Raw genomic sequence first — 23,174 nt, forward strand, 5'->3', positions numbered from 1 at the left:
AATTTTTTTACTTTAAAATATAAAAATATTATTATTTTTATACTAACATTATATCTAACTAATTTAATTCAATTAAAATTATTATTATAACTTGTTACATTAAATCTCATACCTTTATGTTAATATTTTGACAATTCTTTTTTTACCTTTATAATGTTTTATGTTAATTCTTACCACTTTATGTTAAGGTTTTTTAACAAATAAATTTTACCATAATTCTTTTTATCCTTATTATTATTTATGCATAAATTAAAATTTATAAGCTTTAAATTACTTTAAACTCGAGAATAAAAATTTAATTGCATAATTTTTTCAAAAATTATGTTTATTTGACATAATTGACTTATTACGTTAAATATCACACATTTACATTAATATTTTGAAAATGCTTATTGCACCTTTATAATGTTTTACATTAATTCTTACCGTTTTATGTCAAGGCTTTTTAAATACTAATTTTTACCGTAATTTGTTTTATCCTTACTATTATTCTTGCATAGATTAAATTTTTAAGCCGTAAAATACTTTACACTCAAGAATAACAATTTAAATGTTTTATTTTTTTTCAAAAATTATGTTTATTTGACATAATTAATTTGTTACATTAAATCTCACATATTTACGTCAATACTTTGACAATCCTCGTTCAAGCTTTGTAATATTTTACATTAATTCTTACCGTTTTACGTCAAAACTTTTTGAATACTAATTTTCACCATAATTCTTTTTATCCTTACTATTATTCACATACAGATTAAAATTTATCAGCTGTAAAACACTTTAAACTCGAAAATAAATATTCAAATATTTAATTTTTTCAAAAATTATATTTATTTGACATAATTGACTTATTACGTTAAATCTCACACATTTACGTTAATATTTTCACGATACTTGTTTCAACTTTATAATGTTTTACGTAATTCTTACCATTTTATGTCAAGGTTTTCAATTGCTAAATTTCAATATAATTCTTTATATCTTTACTATTATTCTTGCATAAATTAAAATTTGTAAGCTATAAAACACTTTAAACTTGAGAATAACAATTTAAATGTTTAATTTTTTCAAAAATTATGTTTATTAGATATATTTGACTTGTTACGTTAAATCTCACACATTTATGTCAATATTTTTAAAATGCTTGTTCCACCTTAATAATGTTTTATGTGAATTCTTATAGTTTTAAGTCATGATTTTTCAACTAATAATTTTCATCATAATTCTTTTTATCTTTACTATTATTTACGTATAGATTAAAATTTATAAGCCATAAAATACTTTAAACTCGAGAATAACAATTTAAATGTCTAGTTTCTCAAAAAATTATATTTATTTTTGACATAATTGACTTGTTACGTTAAATGTTATACATTTACGTCAATATTTTGACACTGTTTGTTCAACCCTTATAATGTTTTATGTTAACTCTTACCACTATAAGTCATGATTTTTTCACTACTAATTTTCATCATAATTCTTTTTATCTTTATTGTTATTCACTCATATATTAAAATTTGTAAACCGTAAAACACTTTGAACTCGAGAATAACAATTTAAATGTTTAATTTCTTCAAAAATTATGTTTAAAAAGCCTTGACGTAAAACATTATAAAACTGAAACAAATATTGTTGAAATATTGACTTAAATATGTAAGATTTAACGTAACAAGTCAATTATGTCTAATAAACATCATTTTTGGAAAAATTAAACGTTTAAATTGTTATTTTCGAGTTTAAATTGTTTTACATCTTACAAATTTTAATATATATGTGAATAATTAGAATAAAAAGAATTACGGTAAAAATTAGTAGTGGAAAAACCTTAACGTAAAACGATAAAAGTTAACATAAAATATTATGAGGGTTGAACAAGTATTGTCAAAATGTTGACGTAAATATATGAAATTTAACATAATAAGTCAATTATATTAACTAAACATAATTTTTAAAGAAATTAAATATTTATATTGTTATTCTCGAGCTTAAAGTGTTTTATGGCTTACAAATTTTAATCTACATGTAAATAATAGTCAGGATAAAAAGAATTATGATGAAAATTAGCATTTAAAAAACTTTGATGTATAGCGGTATGAATTAACATAAAATATTATAAAGGTGAAACAAGTTCAAAATATTGACATAAATGTGTGAGATTTAACGTAACCAGTTAATTATGTAAAACAAATATAATTTTCAGAGAAATTAAACACTTAAATTTTTATTTTCTAATTTAAATTGTTATGCAGCTTACAAATTTTAATCTATAGATGAATAATAGTAAGGATTAAATAATTATAGTATTAATTAGTTGTTGATGTAAAACAGTAGGAATTAACGTAAAATATTATAAAAGTGGAACAAAGATTAACAAAATATTGATGTCAATGTGTGAGATTTGACATAATAAGTCAATTATATCAAATAAACATAATTTTTTAAAAAATTAAACATTTAAATTTTTATTCTCAAATTAAAGTGTTTTAAGATTGACAAATTTTAATCTATACGTGAATAATAGTAAGGATAAAAAGATTTATGGTGAAAATTAGTATTTAAAAAATCTTGACGTAAAGTTATAAGAATTAACGTAAAAATAAAAATTTAAATGTTTAATATTTCAGAAAATTATGTTTATTTTACANATTTTTTAAAAAATTAAATATTTAAATTTTTATTTTTGAGTTCAAAGTGTTTTGTGGTTTACAAATTTTAATTTATAAGTTAATAATAGTAAGGATAAAAAGATTTATGGTGAAAATTAGTATTTAAAAAATCTTGACGTAAAGTTATAAGAATTAACGTAAAAATAAAAATTTAAATGTTTAATATTTCAGAAAATTATGTTTATTTTACATAATTGACTTGTTACGTTAAATCTCACATATTTACATCAATATTTTTAAAAATGCTTGTTCCACTTTTATAATACTTTACATTAATTCTTATCACTTTACATCAAGGTTTTTTAAATACTAATTTTCACCATAATTCTTTTTATCCTTACTGTTATTCACGCATATATTAAAATTTGTAAACCATAAAACACTTTAAAACTCGAAAATAACAATTTAAATATTTAATTTTTCAAAAAATTATATTAATTTGACATAATTAATTTGTTACGTTAAATCTCACACATTTATGTCAATATTTTGACAATATTTGTTCAACCGTTATAATGTTTTATGTTAATTCTTATCACTTTATGTCAAAATTTTTCTATTATTAATTTTCACCTTAATTCTTTTTATCTTTGTTTTTATTCATGCAATTTGTAAGCTATAAAACACTTTTAACTCGAGAATAATATTTAAATGTTTAATTTCTCCCAAAATTATGTTTATTAAACATAATTGACTTGTTATATTAAATCTCACACATTTATATCAATATTTTTTAAAATACTTGTTCCACTTTTATAATGTTTTACATTAATTATTGTTACTTTACGTCAAGATTTTTTAACTACTAAATTTCAATATAATTCTTTATATCCTTACCATTATTTTTTCATAGATTAAATTTTTAAACCGTAAAACACTTTAAACTCGAGAATAACAATATAAATATTTAATTTTTTCAAAATTTATGTTTATTTGTCATAATTGACTTGTTACATTAAATTTCATATATTTATGTCAATATTTTGACAATGTTTGTTCTAGCTTTATAAAGTGTTTTGCGGCTTACAAATTTTAATTTATAGATGAATAATAGTAAGGACAAAATAATTATAGTATTAATTAGTAATTAACGTAAAACAGTAAGAATTAACGTAAAACATTATAAAGGTAGAACAAAGATTAACAAAATATTAACATAAATATGTAAGATTTAATATAACAAGTCAATTATGTCAAACAAATATAATTTTCAAGAAAATTAAACATTTAAATTTTTATTCTCGAATTTAAAGTTTTTTACGGCTGACAAATTTTAATGTATGCATTAATAATGATAAGAATAAAAAGAATTATGATGAAAATTATTAATTGAGAAGTCATAAAGTAAAACTGTAAGAATTAACGTGAAACATTATAAAGGTGAAACAAGTATTTTAAAAATATTTACGTAAATGTGTAAGATTTAACGTAACAAGTCAATTATATCTAATAAACATAATTTTTTTAAAAATTAAATATTTAAATTGTTATTCTCGAGTTTGATATGCTTTACGACTTACAAATTTTAATTTATGCGAGAATAATAGTAAGGATAAAAAAAATTATGGTAAAAATTAATATTTAAAAAGTATTGACGTAAAACGATAAGAATTAATACAAAACATTATAAAAGTGAAACAAGCATTTTAAAAATATTGGTATAAATGTGCGAGATTTAACGTAACAAGTCAATTATACCTAATAAACATAATTTTTAGAAAAATTAAATATTTAAATTGTTATTCTCGAGTTTAAAGTGTTTTATGACTTACAATTTTTAATATATGCATGAATAATAATAAGAATAAAAATAATTACGCCGAAAAATAATAGTAAAAAAATCTTGACGTAAAGCGATAAAAATTAACATAAAATATTATAAGAGTTGAACAAACATGACTAAAATATTGATGTAAATGTGTGATATTTAACATAACAAATAAATTATGTTAAATAAACATAATTTTTGAAAAAATTAAATATTTTAATTGTTATTCTTGAGTTTAAAGTATTTTACGGCTTACAAATTTTAATATATGCATGAATAATAGTAAGGATAAAAAGATTATAGTGAAAATTAGTAGTTTATAAATCTTAACATAAAACCGTAAGAATTAACGTAAAAAATTATAAAAGTAGAATAAGTGTTGAAAAATATTAACGTAAATATGTGAAGTTTACCGTAACAAGACAATTAAGTTAAAATAAATTTATTGTTGTAAAAATTAAACATTTAATTTTTTATTGTTGAGTTAAAAGTATTTAATGGTTTATAAATTTTAATTTATAAATAAATAATAACGAAAATAAAAATAATCATAGTTAAAATATTGATTTATTAAATTAAATTTTTATTATAATATTTATTTAAAAATTTCTCAATATTTAATCTTTTTTACTTGAAAACATAATTATAAATGATTAATTTTCATAAAAATTCTGTTATTCTCTTAGTTTTTTCACTTTAATTAATATTTCTTGGTTAATTATTTCCTTTTAAATTCATTTTTATTTTATTTATTTTGNTAATCTTTTTTACTTGAAAACATAATTATAAATGATTAATTTTCATAAAAATTCTGTTATTCTCTTAGTTTTTTCACTTTAATTAATATTTCTTGGTTAATTATTTCCTTTTAAATATCATTTTTATTTTTATTTATTTTGGGTTATTTAGGTTTTTATCTAACCTATTTGTCTGTTGTAGTTGCAAGTTTTTTTATTGATCAGTGGCTGAAAATGAACCCTTTAAATCTAATGGCTCTTCTTCGTAGCCTTCCATATTATCTTTGCTGTACTAGGACCATTAGGATATCAAACTACCTGTCATTATGTCTGGCAAGCTGGAAGTTCGGTTTCAAACAACATTCCTCAGGGTCATCTTGTATCAGGCGAGAGTGTTATGTCGCTGGGACTGCTCCATTTCCGTCACCTTGGGAACAGCTGTCGGACGAAGCCCAGAATGCCTGTCCAGAAGTTTGCTTCACTAGTTTATTACCAAAAGCAAAGTTTTAAATCAGTATCAAAATTTTTTACTTGATTGTTCCTGGAAACCCAACATTTAAACATAGTAGTAACCATTAAATTCAAGCAAATGGCATTTACATCTGCAATTTTGGTTTCTACAACTCGCTATTACTAATTGATACTCGTCCTGCCAATATTTTGGTTGTCAAAATATGTCTTGGATCCTCTAGGAAAAGCATGAAGGAAATAGCAAATCAGCTCCTTCATCAAACTTAAATAGTGGCCTTTCAAGCACTCTCCTAACACTCCAACTAGCCTCCTTGGAAGTACTCAACTCTAAGAGGAGTTTTTATAAGATAAATACAACTATAGCTTACCTCCAACTCTAACCAACTTCAGCTTCTCGGCATGATTGCAAATAATTCCAATGGAAGTGTTTCCTTTTGTAAATAAGTTAGGGGGGGGGGGGGGTGGTGGGGACAAAATACAACCTCTTCTGGGCTATGTATGTGTAACCACATCACCAAACAACAGCGAAAGCTCCTCTCGCTTTTGCTCTGTCACTGCCAACTCCAATGTTACCTGTCAATCATGCAGAAGGAAACCAAAAGTCTCAGAAACATTATACAAGGAACATATAAACCACCCAATATTGACATAAGCCTATCCTACAATCTTGGTTGGTCAAGAAACATAAGACTAATAGTTAGGGAACATTTGTTCAGCCAGTGAGCGCACATTAGATTCATGTTGAACATCAACTATGAGATGAAAAGAATTAAGTATCATCTGACTACTTTAGAAAACGTTTTTAACAAGAATTTTCTTCTGGTTCTCTGATCTCCTATTAATTGTACCTTGAGCCGGGGCCTCATGATGAAAACTAGATGGTAAAGTCATCAAATTAGGTTGATCTGGCAACTTCTAATTCATATATCTGAAGATTACATGACTATTGTCCACTTATTCAAAATTAAAAGCAAATAACAATTTCAGGTAAACTGTACATATGTGCCACTCTACTGGATTTAGGACCATATTCTTAGCTCAGTAAAATTAAGACTTTTATTTGATTTTATTTAAAGCTGTAAACTAATTTTAGTTATTAAGATGGCCTGCATATGCAAAGGGGAGTGGGGAAACAATCAAAGATCACAGCAACTCCTATGGCCTCAAAAACCAACAGACAGGTTTGCCCAATCACTTTTGATGACATAAGGAATATCTCACCTCCTTGAAGATTTCACTATAAGAAGCCTCCTCAAAGCCCTACACCAACCATAAAGGCATTTATCAACCAGGAAGAACAAGTGTACATACATATTGCATATGAGTCTCTTAACCCCCATGCAAGAGGTTGGACATTAATCCTTAAAATGAATGTCTTGCATTAAAGTGTAAAAACAAGAAAACAAGCTTTTTAGGGCATATATATATATATATATAGAGAGAGAGAGAGAGAGAGAGCGAGAGAGACCAATTTCCGAAACAAGCTAAGAGATGACCCATTTGATTCTCCAATTTTAGCACGGAAGACATGGATTCCAAAATTCTGAACAGCATAAGCCATCATCAAGAAGACAGATTCTTTCCCAAGGCCCTTACCGCGGCTATTCTAGCATCAGCAAAACATTAAGAGATGTGATTGAAAGGGAATATTTAAAATAGAATTTAAACCAAGTACACAATTTTGAATCTTTCTTTTGTGTCCTAGATGATTTATAGCACATCAACTACAAGGTCATAAGGATCAAAAAAATATTTTCAAAAATGTCACTCTGGAATTTGTATTTATAAACTCAACTTGAAATAAAGAAGCCTTTGTATTCCAAAAGAATTTCAACCTACCCTTTCAAGCATTTCCACCTTTAGATTTACATTTTCTTTGTTAATTTTTCCCCTTGAAATGTTTTCAATTGATATTCATCCATCACAAAATCCTTACATTAGTTGTGTTTATTTTCTACATGCTCCTAAGCTAGGGGACTTGGGGCCATCAACAAATATCAAAAGGACCAAGCCTACATTAGGAAAATCTATCAGAACTACCAAGATTGGTCAAATATTTATATGATATGATATGTTCAAATGACTTCCAAAATCAGGAATACACAAGGGAACCACGAAGGATACAAGTAAGGAATGAAAATCCAAATTGCCAGGTAATTTTTTGTCTGTGACACATGTAAACATTCTGAAGTGTTACACCTGCTGATTTGTCTGAATTAAACATTTCAGTTTATTCTTTTCTCCTCCCAAGAGTTGTATTATCTAATCAGTCCTGTTTCTAAGCACACAATACCAACATAAGACAACAATCGCAGCACAGGCACACACTCAAAATCCAAAACAAAAAGGACGAAAAAAATGGTAATTCCATTAGGTAACAGAGGAGCAGACCAGCAGGGAAAGGTATTTTTATTCTAACACTTGATTGAGTAAGACACCAGAAATGAAGAAGATAATTACACAATGCATCCCCCCACTTCCATCCCCACAGTCATCATAGCAAGCTCTACATGCTGATGTCCACTAATTATTTTAACAATACTTCATTTCGACAGCACTCTTGCCCATAAATGATTCATCCATATGAAAACAATAAAGAAAAGAAGAAAAAGGCAACGAAAATCAATAAAATTTTAAAAGAGAAATGAAATAAGCAAAAAAAAGTTTAATGTTGATGAATCTGATGGGCACAAAATATGGGGCGAGGCAAGAACTTTCACTTTACAAATAGATTTGTTTATTGTCGAGAAGTAAAAGGAAAGTACCTTTTTGGTTCAGCTATCATAATTTCAATCTCTGCCAATTGAGGGTCATCCAAATCATTCATGTAGATATTCACATCTCCAACCATGGCTGGATCATCATTTACCATCAGTCCATCATAAATCATAATTAATAAACATAACCAAAAAAAAAGTGAAAACACTATTTAAAACATCTTGACAAATTAAATTCTCAAATCAAGGGTGAAATTTAAAAAATTTAGCTGACCTTCCACATGGGGACCCCCATGAACAAACTTTCCCTCAACCATCTCCTTATCCAAAACAATGAAAGTTTTCTCTGTTGAAAAACAACAATCTTGAAAACCTTAATTACAAACTCAAAAGGCAAAAACAAAACTAACCCACTTGAGAAATTATGACAAAAATTGAAATAAAGAAAAAAAAAGAACAGAGATTCGTATAAAGAGAGAGAACAACTGAGAGGGTCTTGGTTCCAAGAGAGCTGCATATCGTATTCCTCTTGGAGGGAGAGGGGCTCTGATCCGGTGGCTTGAAGGAGAGCAGGGTCCTGCATCCAGACGTGGTACTTTGGGACATGCGCTTCCATGTATGGTACCATTATCACCTTTTGTCCTTCCAAACTCATACCCATCACTTTTGCTTCTGTGTTGCCAAAACTCGCCTAGGATCGAACTGAGTTTGATCAGAGAGCCAGGCCAACAGTTGTGTTTGGGTTAGGCTGCTTGGATCTGAGCAAAGGGTCAGTGCATGACGCTGCCGTTTTAGGTTTTAACTCAAATTTTGTCCACTAGTTGTCGAAAGGTTTTACTGGTGTTGGAAACAGTACAATTATTATTGGAAAAAAGTTATAGAAGGAGAAGGATGCTCTGAAAAAAGAAATAATAAAAACATTAAGCAAACAAATCCAAGGTTTTTTTTTTTTTATTGAAGCATTAAGTACTTAGGTTTAGGGTTTATAAAACATATACTAATTAAGAATATGCAACCAATATCTAATGCTTCTGTAGTTTATAAATGGTATAATACTTGGAAAAAAGTTGTAAATTATTTTAAAAAAATTAAAAAAATTATTATTTTATTATATTTAATTAAATTTATATATTTTTATTTTATTTAATTAAGTTTTTATGATATGACATTTATATAAAAATAACAAAATCACATGATTATATCATCATTATATGTCATTATTTATTATAACATACTAGCATATCTCATTAAAATCAAATGAATGATAAGCGGTATCTTAATTAATAATAGTTGATTATAAAGTCTTATATAACTCAAAATAAAAATATAAAAATTTAATTAAAGATAATATAAAAATAAAAATTTATTTAAAATTTTATGAATAACTTAAGAATTTTTTTGGATATTATGATTTTATATATTATAAGTGACATTAGTGCTTATATTTGTTAAGGAGGCCCAGTAAAATGAAAAACTGAAAAAATGCGTCATTTCATACAAAAATTGTGTCATGCTTGTGCAATAAAAGTTTTCTCCTGACCCAAAAAAAACAAAAAGAAAATCATGAGTGAGAATATTACGCCATTGTTGTATGTCAATTTTGCGTGAAGTGGGGTCACAATAGTCAACGAAGGGGGAGCACAGGGTGAGGGATCTTTATTGGCGTGAGTGCAGGAAAGAGGGACCAGAAAAGAAAAGAAAAATGACCAACGGATTGAAGAAGATGTGGAAACCTTGCTCAGAAGGCAAAGCTTTTCTGTAATTCAATTTGTTAGCGTCCAGTACAATTGCATTGTCATTTCTTTTTTGAGTGTTCGAATGAGGTTCCCTTTGATGATTGCTGCTTGCTTCCACATTAATCAGGGTAGGCCATATCTACTGACGCTGCAATGGAACTTCTTGCTGTGAGGGACTGCCACTAAACAAACATGGTTTTAGAGTTTCACTAGTGACTAAGATATCGCTATCTACAATGATGGAAAGATGCTTCCAAGGCCTACTGCTAAAAAGCTTCATCACTTCAGTCAAAAGAATCTCACGTTTTTGTAGCTTAGCTTCAAAGCCAAGCAGACCACAATCCTGATTTTCAACCAAAACCTCTTGCAATTTGAAGATTAAAGGCATAATAAACGATTATCTTCGAATTCTCATTCAGTACAAGTCCCTAACAGAAACTATTTCTATCAATTGAGAAATGAAAAGAATGACTCAAGAATATTAATTTTTCAGGGAAAAAACAAAGGGTTTTTGATGGAATAAACGATGTGGAAGACTGCTTGGGATATTCTTTAAATCAGGCAAAACAGCTTAAAAACAATCACATCCTTAATCTCTTTTGAGACATCTACCAAACCCAAAATTTAACGTAGTCTTAACTTCAAAGCTAAGCACTTTCACAACGTCCTCATAATTTGTTCAATAGCCATCATGACTGACCGCTCTCACTGCCCAACAAAACCTTCAGTACCAATCTCATAAATGTTAAGAAAAGCAGGGCCTCGTTCATTCATCTCCCCTCCATTCTTCTTCCACAACCATGATCCTTCTCTTCCTTCTTTTCCTTTTCTCTTCCCATGTAAACACTGCATTCTCAGCTCATTGTAGCACCACCACCGCCACAAAATCCTTTCAGAAATGCATGACACTTCCTACCCAACAAGCCTCAATTGCTTGGACGTTCCATCCCCACAATGCCACATTAGACCTTTGCTTCTTTGGCACTTTCATATCACCCTCCGGATGGGTGGGATGGGGCATTAATCCGACTTCCGCGGAAATGACCGGTACACGTGCCCTTGTCGCGTTTCCGGATCCTAACTCAGGTCAATTAGTCCTGCTTCCTTACATTTTAGACCCAACTGTTAAACTCCAGAAAACCCCACTCCTCTCTCGCCCCCTTGATATCCACTTACTTTCTTCATCAGCTACCTTATACGGTGGCAAAATGGCTACTATACATAACGGTGCCGCAGTTCAAATTTATGCCACGGTAAAACTTGAAACAAACAAAACCAAGATTCACCATGTTTGGAACAGAGGACTATATGTCCAAGGCTACTCCCCAACCATCCATCCGACCACTTCTAATGACCTTTCCTCCATTGCTACATTTGATATCTTCTCTGGCTCAGCAGCTACACAGCACAACAACATTAATATACTCAAACTTGTTCATGGAATCATTAACGCCATCGCATGGGGCTTATTGCTTCCGATGGGAGCTGTCACTGCACGCTACTTGCGCCACGTACAAGCGTTAGGGCCTACTTGGTTTTATGTTCATTCAGGGATCCAATTGTCCGCATTTTCCCTTGGAACTGTGGGATTTGCAATTGGGATCAGGCTAGGTGAAATGTCACCGGGAATCACGTATGGACTCCACAGGAAGCTTGGATTCGCGGCATTTTGCTTGGGGGCTCTTCAAACACTTGCTCTACTGTTTAGGCCAAAGACTACACATAAATTCAGGAAGTACTGGAAATCTTATCACCATTTTGTAGGGTATGCTTGCGTGGTGCTTGGGGTTGTGAATGTTTTCCAGGGCTTCGAAGTTATGGGAGAAAGCAGGTCTTATGCTAAGCTGGGCTACTGTTTGTGCCTATCGACATTGGTAGGTGTCTCAATAGCTTTGGAAGTGAACTCTTGGGTCATTTTCTGTAGAAAATCTAAAGAAGATAAGATGAGGAGAGAAGGATTGATTTCAGGATCAGATAAAGGTAGTGGAATCCACAGCGGAATTCATAGTTAAGTAAATCACAGAAAAAGAAACGGAAATGAGTGAGTAAAATGGTTCTAAAAACTCCCCATTTGGGTTTAATTTTGTGATGTCAAGTCCAATGTTGTAAGGAATTTGTGGATGCTGCTTTGAAACCTAGGTTCTCATTTGTTGTATTTATAGCCAAATATACATAATAAAATATGTTGCTTAGCAAATGTTCAGAGCAACAATTTTTATTTTATGCTTTATATAAATTAGAATCAAAATTTGTTTCAATGAGAAGCTTGGAATACATGTTGAAACATGATTTCTTGCGCAAATGTATTGTACTACCATTGAATTATAATAACAAGCCTGTTTTTATTTAAAAAAAAAAGGGCCTATTAAAAATTGGGTTCATATTTCCCAGGTTTTTTTATGGGGCCTTGGTCAATAAAACAGGCCCATCATCGAACTTAGCCAGAAAACGAAAAAAACCTTAGCCAAAATACAAAAAAGAAAATTTGTCAAGAATGGGATTCGAACCCATGCCCTTTCGGACCAGTACCTGAAACTGGCGCCTTAGACCAACTCGGCCATCTTGACATTATTATCGAGGTTGGGTCATTAAAAGGTTAATAGTTTGCTTGAAATTATAATTTAAAACATTTAATATCTTTGGAGATTAGACTTGATTTAGTAAGTGGTTTTACCAAAGCTCAAGATTTCAAATGCTAATCAAACAATTTGTGTGAAGTAAATTCACTATGCAACTATGTAAGAAAATTTTATTCACCACAATTTAACTTGCACCAATTATACAATTTAGTCTCTCCTACTCTTTCAACAAACTAGCAAATAGATTATTGGAGCCAATATCCTTTCACATATATGTATCTCACAACGTTCATTTTGTTAGGCTTTAAACTAAATCTCTAAAGATTCCAAGTTATAACATTTTTTTTTTAAAAAAAAAGCTTAATTTGTATTTATTGGTAAGAAAAAAAATCAGACTTTTGACTTACACAAAAGTCTTAGTAGATTCCACATCATAATAATGTGATATATACACCAGAGCACTATGAGTATTTTAAACATATTTAAGTCGCATAAGACATGCTTTCAAATTAAGTGAATAGAATCGCTTGTTTTGTTCGAATTTTGAAATCAAAGAAAAAAAAAATCTTTCATCTTCAATATTTCCTCCATGCAGTTTCAATTAATTGACAAAAATAAAACTTCAAAATCACCTCGTAGTGATTGGAGTCCCACCTTCTTCACTTTATCAACTCCTTGAAATGAATTTTGTAAAATCTTATTAACTAAGAAATCAAATACTCAAGTGTGACTTCTTTTGCATAAATTACATTGGAGAGCTTACAAAATATAATCATCCAAACTTGGATGAGAGCTTGTTTATCCTTGTTCCTGGATTTTGCCATAGCACCCTTCTCAACCTTGTGTTGGATCATAGTCTTTATCTATAATCTCTCACGTATCTGGGAAAGTGGTTTTGATACCACTTTGTTGGAGAAAGAGGAAGATCTTTTGAAATTCTTCTTCTCACTTGCATTCCAATGGCCCCGTACAATAGGGTATTTATAGGTACAATAAGTGACTCTTGACATTTAATTACATATACCACAAGTAACAAGATATACATGAATAAATATACGCAATACACCTATACAATGAATTTAGACACAAAAAAAAAAAAATTAAATTATTCCAACAGAGAGTAGTCTCCCTTATCCTTATGGAGACAGCTTGGATGAGCGAAGCTGAAGACGAGAAAACATGCATCTACGGAAGGCTTAATACGATGCCAAGATGATACGATTCCTTCCTACCTTGTGTGATCACTTTGAGTCTCTGGTATGTCAAAAAGTAAAGGAATTAGTAAAACTGTTACTGTAGTAGGATCATTGCGGTGGCGAATTTGATCACTAACAGCCGCACACCTTGCGCATCAAACAACTTTGAAAGAAATTAGATCAACCCGGGATAGATGCTTACAAAGCAGAGGTCAAGATGCCCACATGTTCCCCGCTAGTGTTTTCTCATCACCATCCGCGTTGTTCATCCATGTTTTTTCCAAGTCAATAGGCAAAGCTCTTTCAGAGGGAAAGATTGTCGGCCCAATGCCCACCCCATTAGCTTTCTCCCCATCAATTACGTGTAGTAGGATTGGGGTTTTACCAATTTACAGCCTGTAAAACAAGTTCAAATTGATTCCTCACAACCAATTACATAGTGATCAAAGGTCGGAATGGTGATGTTCCCTCCCCTCCCCTTTTTTGTTTTTCAACTTTTGGGCTATTAGCTATTCCGAGCTCCTCTCGCCTCAGCTCTTTCCATTGCAATCAAAGAATAATATAAAGCGAAACATAGCATATGAATGCAGCAAGCCAAATGGTCTCCCTTTACGGTGTCCCTATCATAATATAAGCATTACTCGTGGTTGAACGCACGAGGGAGCAACTTGTATCGTGCTACTTGTCAAAGGCACGCATAGAGTGATTTTCCATCCAGACAGGCATTGGTGGAGACACAGAGATTGAGATAGACAGACGATAGCATCATCCAGAAATCATCAAAACGGCACTAATCATGAACATGGCTTGCATATTTAGTCTGTACAAAGGTTTGTGTAGTTATGTGTTTTCTCAATGTATTGCAAGCAAAGCAAAAGGTATGAGATCAAAATTCAATTCTAATTGTCCATTTCAATTTTCCACAAACAAAGTTTCAACCTGTTCCACAAAAGTTTCAATGGAGAAAGAATCAGCATATGTCGTAACTTATTCAGAGGGACCCTAGATGGGTATCCCTTTTAATGTTTCACACTAGTAAATCGACAAGAACCTCAGATACAATCTGGCTGAACAACAAACCCAAATAATGGAAGATAAGGAAAAAAAAAAAACACAAAGCATACCTGACAAGAACCCACAACTTTGCCAGAGCCATTACAGAACATAAATTCTAGGGAGAAAAAAAAAATAGTCTATATCCTTATGTATCGCCGCCTCACATGAGATGCATGATACATTTCTGACTATATCCCGCAATCTGATTTTACATCTCACTCAAGTACCCAAAAAAAAAACCTAAAATGATAACTCAAAACTCAAGCCTTAACACAAAATCCCTTGTAATCTCTATCTCTAAATTTAATTCTCCAAAACAGGCACACTCCAGTTAGCTCTAGATAACCAACTTTCATTTAACTGAAAGATATAAACGAGGGAAATGTGCAGAATTCACAGATCACCTGCTTCACAAGATTATCTTCACCTACAGTATTGTGATAACCAAAATAATCTTCTAGGTAGCAATTCCTGAACCAAGAGAAAACCAAATTGTGTAAATGTAAAGAAAAAAACTCAAGAAGTACTGATTACAACAATCTTTTAGAAAGTACATTAAAAAACATGTTTTGGGAAAAATCTAAAAGAGCATTTGGTTTCTTCAAAAGAACAAGATAGTACTAGAGCACTTACAAGCGGGATCAGAAATTTCTAACTTCAATTAGTAAAAAAAAGGACAAAAGTTGCCAGTTGCTGAAGCATAATTGTTGAAATAATACACATATAAAAGACCATAAACAAATTTATTGCAACAGCAGGCAATCAAATCTATGACTGTAAGGCCAAAAAGAGCAGTCAAGAAACTCTGCACATCAGACAATAACTCAATAATACAGACTCTGAGTCCATAACCTTTTTCCTTAGCCAACTAGTGGATTCTATCAGAATTCATTCTATCATGTGCTCTAAATACCATGCTTGCCTCAAGCCATGAAACCCTTTTAGCATACGTTGAAGAATTATTGCTTGTCAAAAGAAAATCCAATTCTAAAAGAACTTTAGAATTGCCAATCAGGACTACAAGATAGGCCACTCATATGAAATCTACTTAATTCAATCCCTCTACAAGATTCTTGAGTAGATCCTTCAATAGAAGACTCTGAAAAGAATGTCTCCTTGCCCTTTCTTTCCAAGACGATTCCTTTGCTTTTTCCTTTCCTTTCCTTTTAACTTCTTTAGAATCCAATGGTTGGACTGGATCATAGGAGTGAAATCTTTCTGAATTCATAAATCCCCCATCCATTGCAGAAGTCTATACTATAAACTTAGGCCATTCATATAATAGCTACAGGACTTAATCTCGCAACCCCTAGGAACTTTGAACGCTCCACCTCCAGACAAGTTGGGGTTTATGGTTTGGCTACTCTTTTTCCCCAGTCATAGCAACTTCAAGAGTAGCAGGATTACCAGATATCCAATGGTCAACTCAAATATCAATTCACTTCTTCTAATCATTTTAGTTATCATACATTTAAACTTCCATGCAAAGTAAATTAAAGAGCATGCAAATATGCATCAAAGTCTTATATCAACCACTACCCTAACCATCACTTTCTTTCCTTTTTCATTAACTTTCTATAAATTTCAGAATAGAGATGTAAAAAAAAACCAAAACCCACCCAGTCCACCAGAATATGAGAATATGAGGAAGTCAAGGTGCAAATGCAAGTTATCATGCTATATTCACATATAGGCTTAAGTATAAAAGGATGATAATAATTGGTCTAATGTTTCTATAGCGGCTCCCTTCCATCTTTGTGTGTGTCCTACCATATGCAGACAGCAGTGCTTTTAAAGATATAAGGCACCTTCAAAGTGCTGGGACCTTAAACACAAGGCACTGGAAAAGCATTCACCTCAAATGAAACAAATGCTACAGGAGAAGGCTACCTCCCATTGTGCAGCCCATAATATCACATGTACCAAAAAAAAAATTAAAGAGTTCTGATTTTCAAGTACAAATGATCATAGACATTTAGTTTTTTTTTTTTTCTAAATAAGCAACATTAATAGCAGTAATAGCTAGTGAACGAAAGTCCATCCAACGGTTAATAATACTCGTTAAAAGAAATAAGGCAATGGATAGTCTTATTCCATGGAAGCCCTTACCCCAAACTTGACAGGACAGCTCTATTTTTAACAAAAATTCACACATTGACAAAGTTAACCTTTTCTCTATTCTGGTAAAATAATTATAAAAACAAAATGCATTGTCCTTCTTTATCGATTAAAAGCATTGTTTATAATCAAATATAACTTGAAGAAGAAAAGGAAAAGACACTTGACTAAGACATGCCTCTTCCACCTTCTACCTTTTGAAAAGAAAAACTTGCATGCTGGTATCATTGAGCTGCAGCCTAGGCATATCTATGTGTGAATACATACATACATACATATATATATATATATATAGAAAGAGAGAGAGAGATTTCAGGTATTTTTGTATAACTGCATGTTCTACAACAGTTGGATACAAACTAATGCTTTTATGGAAACAAAATATAACGCAGTTAGTTTTCTTATTAGTTACTAGAAAGAGAGAGAGAGAGTTCATATAGGTGCATGTTCTACAACGGATGGATATAAACTAACACTTCTATGAAAATGAAAATAATGCAGTTGGTTCTCTTCTTAGTTACTATCATGTTTTCATGACCCTAAATTAACTAAAAAGAGGAAGTAAGAAGTGACAAAAGAGCCTCCATAAGCAAATTATGGTGCCTCACATCTACAAAAAAAAAAAAAAAAAGGGACAAGATTTAAGTGGCATGTCTAGAAAACAGAATGATACCCCTCTGTCAATATCAAGAGAAACACGGTTAAAGTTCAACTCCCTGTCATATGAGAAACATAGAGCTAAACCAAACCCATGCTAAATCTAAATGTGCAAGGCACAAATTCAACTCATTTGTCTTTGCCATTCAATTCTCAGGCATCCTCCTTCTCTAAGCACTCTGTTCATTTTTATGCTTAGGAACCTGATCACACCACAACCAAGTGGAAATATTGTAGAGTTGACATGAGACCACTAAGCCATTTAACATGAAAGGGCCAATGAAGTTGAAGGGGAAAACAGAAGATGGGAGAGCAAAAGCAATTGCTTCACTTTGCCTAGCCCAAAAAAAGGAACAAAAAACCAAAAGACCAAAAAGCAATCCACAGAAGGTGGAGGAAAAAGAAATACGTCCTTATAAGACACATTTATATTCTCTCCATAAAAAATGATCTAAGACTTTGTTTCTGTCCCAACAAAAAAGTTTTCAATAAACATTACTGAAAAAGGACTTGAATGGCGAAGTGCTAAGAAGCATGGGAAAAGTTCTGAGAAGAAAAGTAACATTCCAAGACAATCACATTAAGGTAACAGTAAAGAAAAGATTTTATAGGTGCCATGAAAAATGACTGTGACAAAAACTTAGAACTCTTGCAATCAGTTGTCAAGGAATCACAGGTGTGTGTCTGTGTATAGAAAAATGAGAATGTAACACATTTCTTTCAAGATGTTTACGAAAAACTATATTTGCAATAATTCTTTGACTATTCATAGCATGCAAACACTAAATCACAATGGAATGTCTGTCCAAAATCACAATTCACACATGCACAATAGCTGTGTACCATGTCAAAGATTTTAGGAGTTGCCTCTGAAACCATCTATTTGCATGACTTCCACTTGGAATAGGTCATACAGGAACTTAAAAGGTAAGTTACACAGAGCTCCAACTTGGTATGTCTAGTGAAGAGCTTTGTTCAAATTAGAATTGCACTTTAAACTTTAAAAATGCTAAAGAGATATCAAGGAATTAAAGATTGATAACAATTCAAGCAACGGTAGGCCAAGAAGATTAGCTGAAAAGATGAGAATGAGGTGGCACAAGTTAGAAGTAAGAGAGGAAAACTGAAGAGAAGGGACAGAAATACAGAAATATGGAGAGAGAAAGGCAGAAAATTCGAGGAAAAAGAAAACCAGAGGGAAGGACAAGTAGAGAGAAGGAATTTAATTCCAACAACTGAATATCTCCATAATCCATCATCAAAACTCTTTAGAAAATTATAAACTTACATATTTATAGCTTACAACCTATAAATCCTAACATAATATGAAATAAGAAATATAACCCTAAAGGTGCTACTAATTTCAGGAAACCAATTAGCGCATCTGAAATCTTAAAATTCAAGCTTAAACATAGGAAGTATTCAAGCAGCCAAAATAGCTAATTCAACTTGTGCAAGAACAAACGTGTTTACAATAGAAGGAGCAATAACAAGATAGATCAAAAATGTTTTCTTTGTCTGTGCTATTGTTACTCTATGAAAATATCTTTGTACAAGACAACTATTATTTTGATACAACAGTTTCAACATTAATATCATAACTTGAAAATTTTAGGAGCCTTAATTATTCAACAAAAATTTCCATTATCTCTTTTTCTCTACCCCCATCTTTGAAGATTTAAAGATTTATTAAAAGTTACCAAATTATATAACCAATTTCGGAGATGTTATGAAACCTGTCAAATGTAAATGCTATACACATTACAAATAATAACAACATTCAATTAATAAATGAATCATACAGTCATTACGTTCAAAAGATGTCTATTGATCTTGACAGACATTGTTCTTCTATAACTAGAAAGCAAAGTAAGCAGCTGTTAAGAAATGAAAGATCATACTACTACAAGGCATGTGTTGCCAAATTTAAGACTTGGACCCAAAGAAAGATAGCTTGCAGAGTCCTAACATAAAAGTTTTTAAGGTTCTATTTAGTTATGCTTCTACAACATCTAAACAAGATTTTGCAACTAACCTCCTATGAACATCAATAATAATTCTTTAAAGTTAACAGGAAATTTCCTCAAGCTGAAAATCTCTTACAGAAAAATTTTAGGATGCTAGTAACAAGTCTTACCTCTATTTGATTGTCTCTTATTAACGCTATAACCACCAACATAACCAGGAGAACTTTTACCAGAAACATCAGAAGTGGCACTACCAAGTCCATAGCCAAAGGAACCAGAACCATCTCGCTCAGACGTTGATGTTCGCCACGTGGTGTCACCATAAACTGAAGCACCACCATAAAGGTCTGCAAAGGCTCCATCATAACCACCATTTGATGTTGTGTATGATGATGTTGGTGGCACATTTGTCCCACTGTTTCTTCCATACCCTGCTGTTCCCAACCCAAAGCTGCTATCACCACTTCCATAGCCAAAATTAACACTATTGCTAGGAACATTATTTCCTCCACCTTGACCGGAAATTGCAGAAGAACCCCAACTAATTCCACTGCTTCCAAAGGCACTTCCTCCGATACTCCCACTTCCAGATCCCATATATGCACTGGAACTAGCAGCATTTGTGTTATAATTAAGCCCCCCAGTTCCCCAAAGATTCCGGGTCACAGAGCTGAAAAAGGAAGAATTACCTCCACTACTTGCATCATACCCAATAGGACTACCGAATCTATTTGTATTACCAATATAGTAAGGGCCCAACCCCCGTCCATAGCTGATATTACTACTAAAATTTGCAGTATTTCCAAAACTTGGGTTCAACCCTGGCTCAAAGTTCACGCCCATTCCATAACCAGAACCAAAAGGAGGAAACCCGCTTCGACCACCAGCAACAGGGCTGAACCTACCATCCATCCTAAGTCCATAGCCTCCAACACTGCTTGGAGTATATCCCTGAGTGTAACCATTAAGAAAGCTGTTGACCCTATTCAGACCATAGTTATATCCACCAAGTGGGCTACGACTAGGACCAGGTGATAACTCTTTGGGAACTGCTCGTTTGACCTCAACCATTTTACCGTTCAGTTCATGGAAATTTTTTAGCAACACTCTGTCCACTGCCTCTTCTGAATCATAAGTGATGAAACCAAAGCCCCTAGGCCTTTGCGTGTTGTGATCATACATCACCACAACATCTGTGATGTTCCCAAACTGATCAAAATACTTCTTAAAGTCACTCTCTGTGACTGTAGATGCTAAACCTCCTACAAAAATCTTTCGTGTGCGGCCTGGACCAGGCAAAGCATGGATGCTGCTAGTGCTTCTACCCATAATGTTCTGGTCATCCCGAGGAACTGCCTTCTTTGCCTCAACCTGAGGATAAGTAACTCGATAGTGAAAATAAAACTTAAACATCACAAACTCCTTCAGCTCAGTATAAGTAATTTCACTAAATGAATAAAATTACAAACAAAACCAATATCATTGCAACAAAAAAGATACATAAGAGGTAGCATGATTACTCTTGGTTCAAATTTGAATTAGTTGGAGACAGAACCAGAATAATACCAATTCCTGCAATTACAATATCAGGTTCATAACTCCGATAAGGAATTGAATTTCATCCTTTGCTACAATAACCTATTAGCATCAATGATAGTACATTGCACAACATTAATCTAAAAAAGTGTGCTTAAAATCAACAACTTACCATCCTGCCATCAATGTTGTGTTTCTCCTTGATGACTCTCTCAGCAACAGCCGGGTCAGAGAAGACAACAAAACCAAAACCACGGGCACGGCCTGTGGTCCTATCCTTCATGATCACTGCCTCTACCACTTCACCAAAACTACTAAAATATTCCTTGAGACGCTCCTCATTGGTGTCCCAAGATATCCCACCAATAAATAGCTTACCATTCTCAGACATCTTTTTCTACATTCCAGAAAAACTAGCTCCATCAATAGAAAGTCTAAATTTTCCACAAATGCAAATCAGACACACACTCTAACATAAGAAGGCCAAATTCATTACTGGATCCAATGCAAGACATCAAATTTAATTGCAACGACAATTATAATAGACCAATCAAAAATTAATACCAAAAGAACCTTCTCAGTGAATCATATTAATAATAACATATATAAATTGTGTCTTTCATTGACCTTAGCAATCCAATCACAATAATGCAGATACAATTCAATACCTTTTATTTTAACAACAAAACTGTAATCCGATACAAAATGGAAATTTTCTCTCTGATTCAAAATTTAGAAACAAACAGATCCTCCCAGGATCAATCAACCGACCACCCCGGAATTTAACTTCACCTGGAGTTCAGAAATGAAAAGGCAAAAGCAAAAAAGTACCCAGACAGATGATCAATCAGAAAATTGATGTAGCTATAAAACTTTTATTGAAAATTAAAGCAAAGGATCGAAAACCCAAATCCAGATTCAGCTAAAAAAAAAACCCACCAATCAAAGGAAAGCCAAGTGCCAAATCTTGCAAAAAACTAAGATCTGAGAGGAGGCACAATAAGAATAAGAATAGAGGAGGTTAATTTCATCCTCTTTCTTCTCTTCTATTTGCCTTGCCCCCCACAAATAATATTTCCTTCTTCTCTCAATTGTGTCCTTCCTTATAAAAATCTCAATTTTTTTTTTACACCCACAATGCAAATTCAGTTAAGACAAATATTTATAAAAATTTGTATCGTATAAATGCAAGAAAAAAAACACACTTTGTTTAGATAGAAAAAGAGGAAAGAGAGAAATGTTGTAGAGAGAGAAAGGGAAGATTTTCAAGGGTATGCCGTGAGGAATATATAGAGAGAGGGAGAGAGAGAGAAAGTCTCTCAGAAAAATGGAGGAGAGAGCCTGATATTCTTTCTTCTTTTCATTTAATTTTATATATTTTAGGAAATCGGTTTGAAAATTTTTATGTAAAAAAAAAAAATCAAAAAGGTCTCTTTTTTATTGCAGTAAAAAACTGAAAAAAAAAAAGAAAAGGAAAGTTTTTCGTTTTTTTTGGAGAGAGGTTTATTTGATCTGATAAATTTGGTGGGGAGGAGATTTGGCTTGTCCTCCCTCCTTTTATACTTATTGGGATCATGTTACTCTACTGCCGCACCTCCACGCGCGTTAATGCTTGTCTCCTGCATGCATGAGATTTTCAGGTCCATGCTACTCTTATTGGACTTTGTTTGGGTCCTTTTTAAATTGAAGCAGGCCGTTGGATTTTCGTTTTCATCAATTGATTAATAACAATGATCTCATTCGGATCGTTGATATTTTTTTTATTTTGTTTTTAGGTGTACGAATAATTCAACTCCAGCAGTAGTATTGTCAGAATTGATCTGAGTTTTTTTTTTTACTTTTAACTTTATTTGACTACTTGTTTTTGAAATTAATACTTTGAATTTAAGTTTGGTGCATTCGAGATAAACGTCAAGTAAATTAAATTAGGTAATTTCTTTTATTAATTTTGACCAATGAACTACCGTATC

General features: G+C 31.8%; 3 protein-coding genes and 1 non-coding gene across 7 annotated transcripts in view; 1 reads left to right on the top strand and 3 right to left on the bottom strand.

Annotated features, from left to right (window-relative positions):
* The window catches only part of LOC18612421 (N-acetyltransferase 9-like protein), a 10,480-nt gene extending 1,296 nt beyond the window's left edge, over window positions 1–9,184 (bottom strand). Inside the window, exons 1-7 of one of the 4 annotated variants that reach the window (XR_001927424.1) lie at window positions 8,846–9,181; window positions 8,634–8,705; window positions 8,408–8,495; window positions 7,111–7,243; window positions 6,864–6,902; window positions 6,011–6,215; window positions 5,490–5,632 (exon numbers count right to left, since the gene is read on the bottom strand). Coding sequence is in view for 2 of the 4 variants with exons in the window: in XM_018119296.1 (XP_017974785.1) it covers window positions 6,135–6,215; window positions 6,864–6,902; window positions 7,111–7,243; window positions 8,408–8,495; window positions 8,634–8,705; window positions 8,846–9,020 (588 nt within the window). In the remaining 2 variants the exon portion in view is untranslated. Of the gene's footprint in view, window positions 1–5,489; window positions 5,633–5,725; window positions 6,216–6,863; window positions 6,903–7,110; window positions 7,249–8,407; window positions 8,496–8,633; window positions 8,706–8,845 lie in introns of those variants that run through there. The other 3 variants (XR_001927432.1, XM_018119296.1, XM_018119297.1) reach the window with 3 other exon arrangements.
* Window positions 10,581–12,313, top strand: LOC18612422 (cytochrome b561 and DOMON domain-containing protein At2g04850). The gene has a single exon (XM_007049208.2). It carries the CDS (start codon window positions 10,896–10,898, stop codon window positions 12,105–12,107), a length of 1,212 nt encoding a protein of 403 aa, XP_007049270.2. The 5' UTR covers window positions 10,581–10,895; the 3' UTR covers window positions 12,108–12,313.
* Window positions 12,582–12,662, bottom strand: TRNAL-CAG. The gene has a single exon. It is a non-coding gene; the product is annotated as a tRNA-Leu (tRNA).
* On the bottom strand, window positions 19,506–22,557 carry LOC18612423 (heterogeneous nuclear ribonucleoprotein 1). The gene is made up of 4 exons (XM_018119168.1): window positions 22,144–22,557; window positions 21,873–21,996; window positions 21,377–21,601; window positions 19,506–21,039 (listed from the first exon to the last, which is right to left on the bottom strand). The coding sequence occupies exons 3-4, from the start codon at window positions 21,593–21,595 to the stop codon at window positions 19,822–19,824; spliced, it is 1,437 nt and encodes a 478-aa protein (XP_017974657.1). The 5' UTR covers window positions 21,596–21,601; window positions 21,873–21,996; window positions 22,144–22,557; the 3' UTR covers window positions 19,506–19,821.

This window comes from Theobroma cacao, chromosome 1 (genome assembly GCF_000208745.1).
Source record: "Theobroma cacao cultivar B97-61/B2 chromosome 1, Criollo_cocoa_genome_V2, whole genome shotgun sequence".
Taxonomy (NCBI): domain Eukaryota; kingdom Viridiplantae; phylum Streptophyta; class Magnoliopsida; order Malvales; family Malvaceae; genus Theobroma; species Theobroma cacao.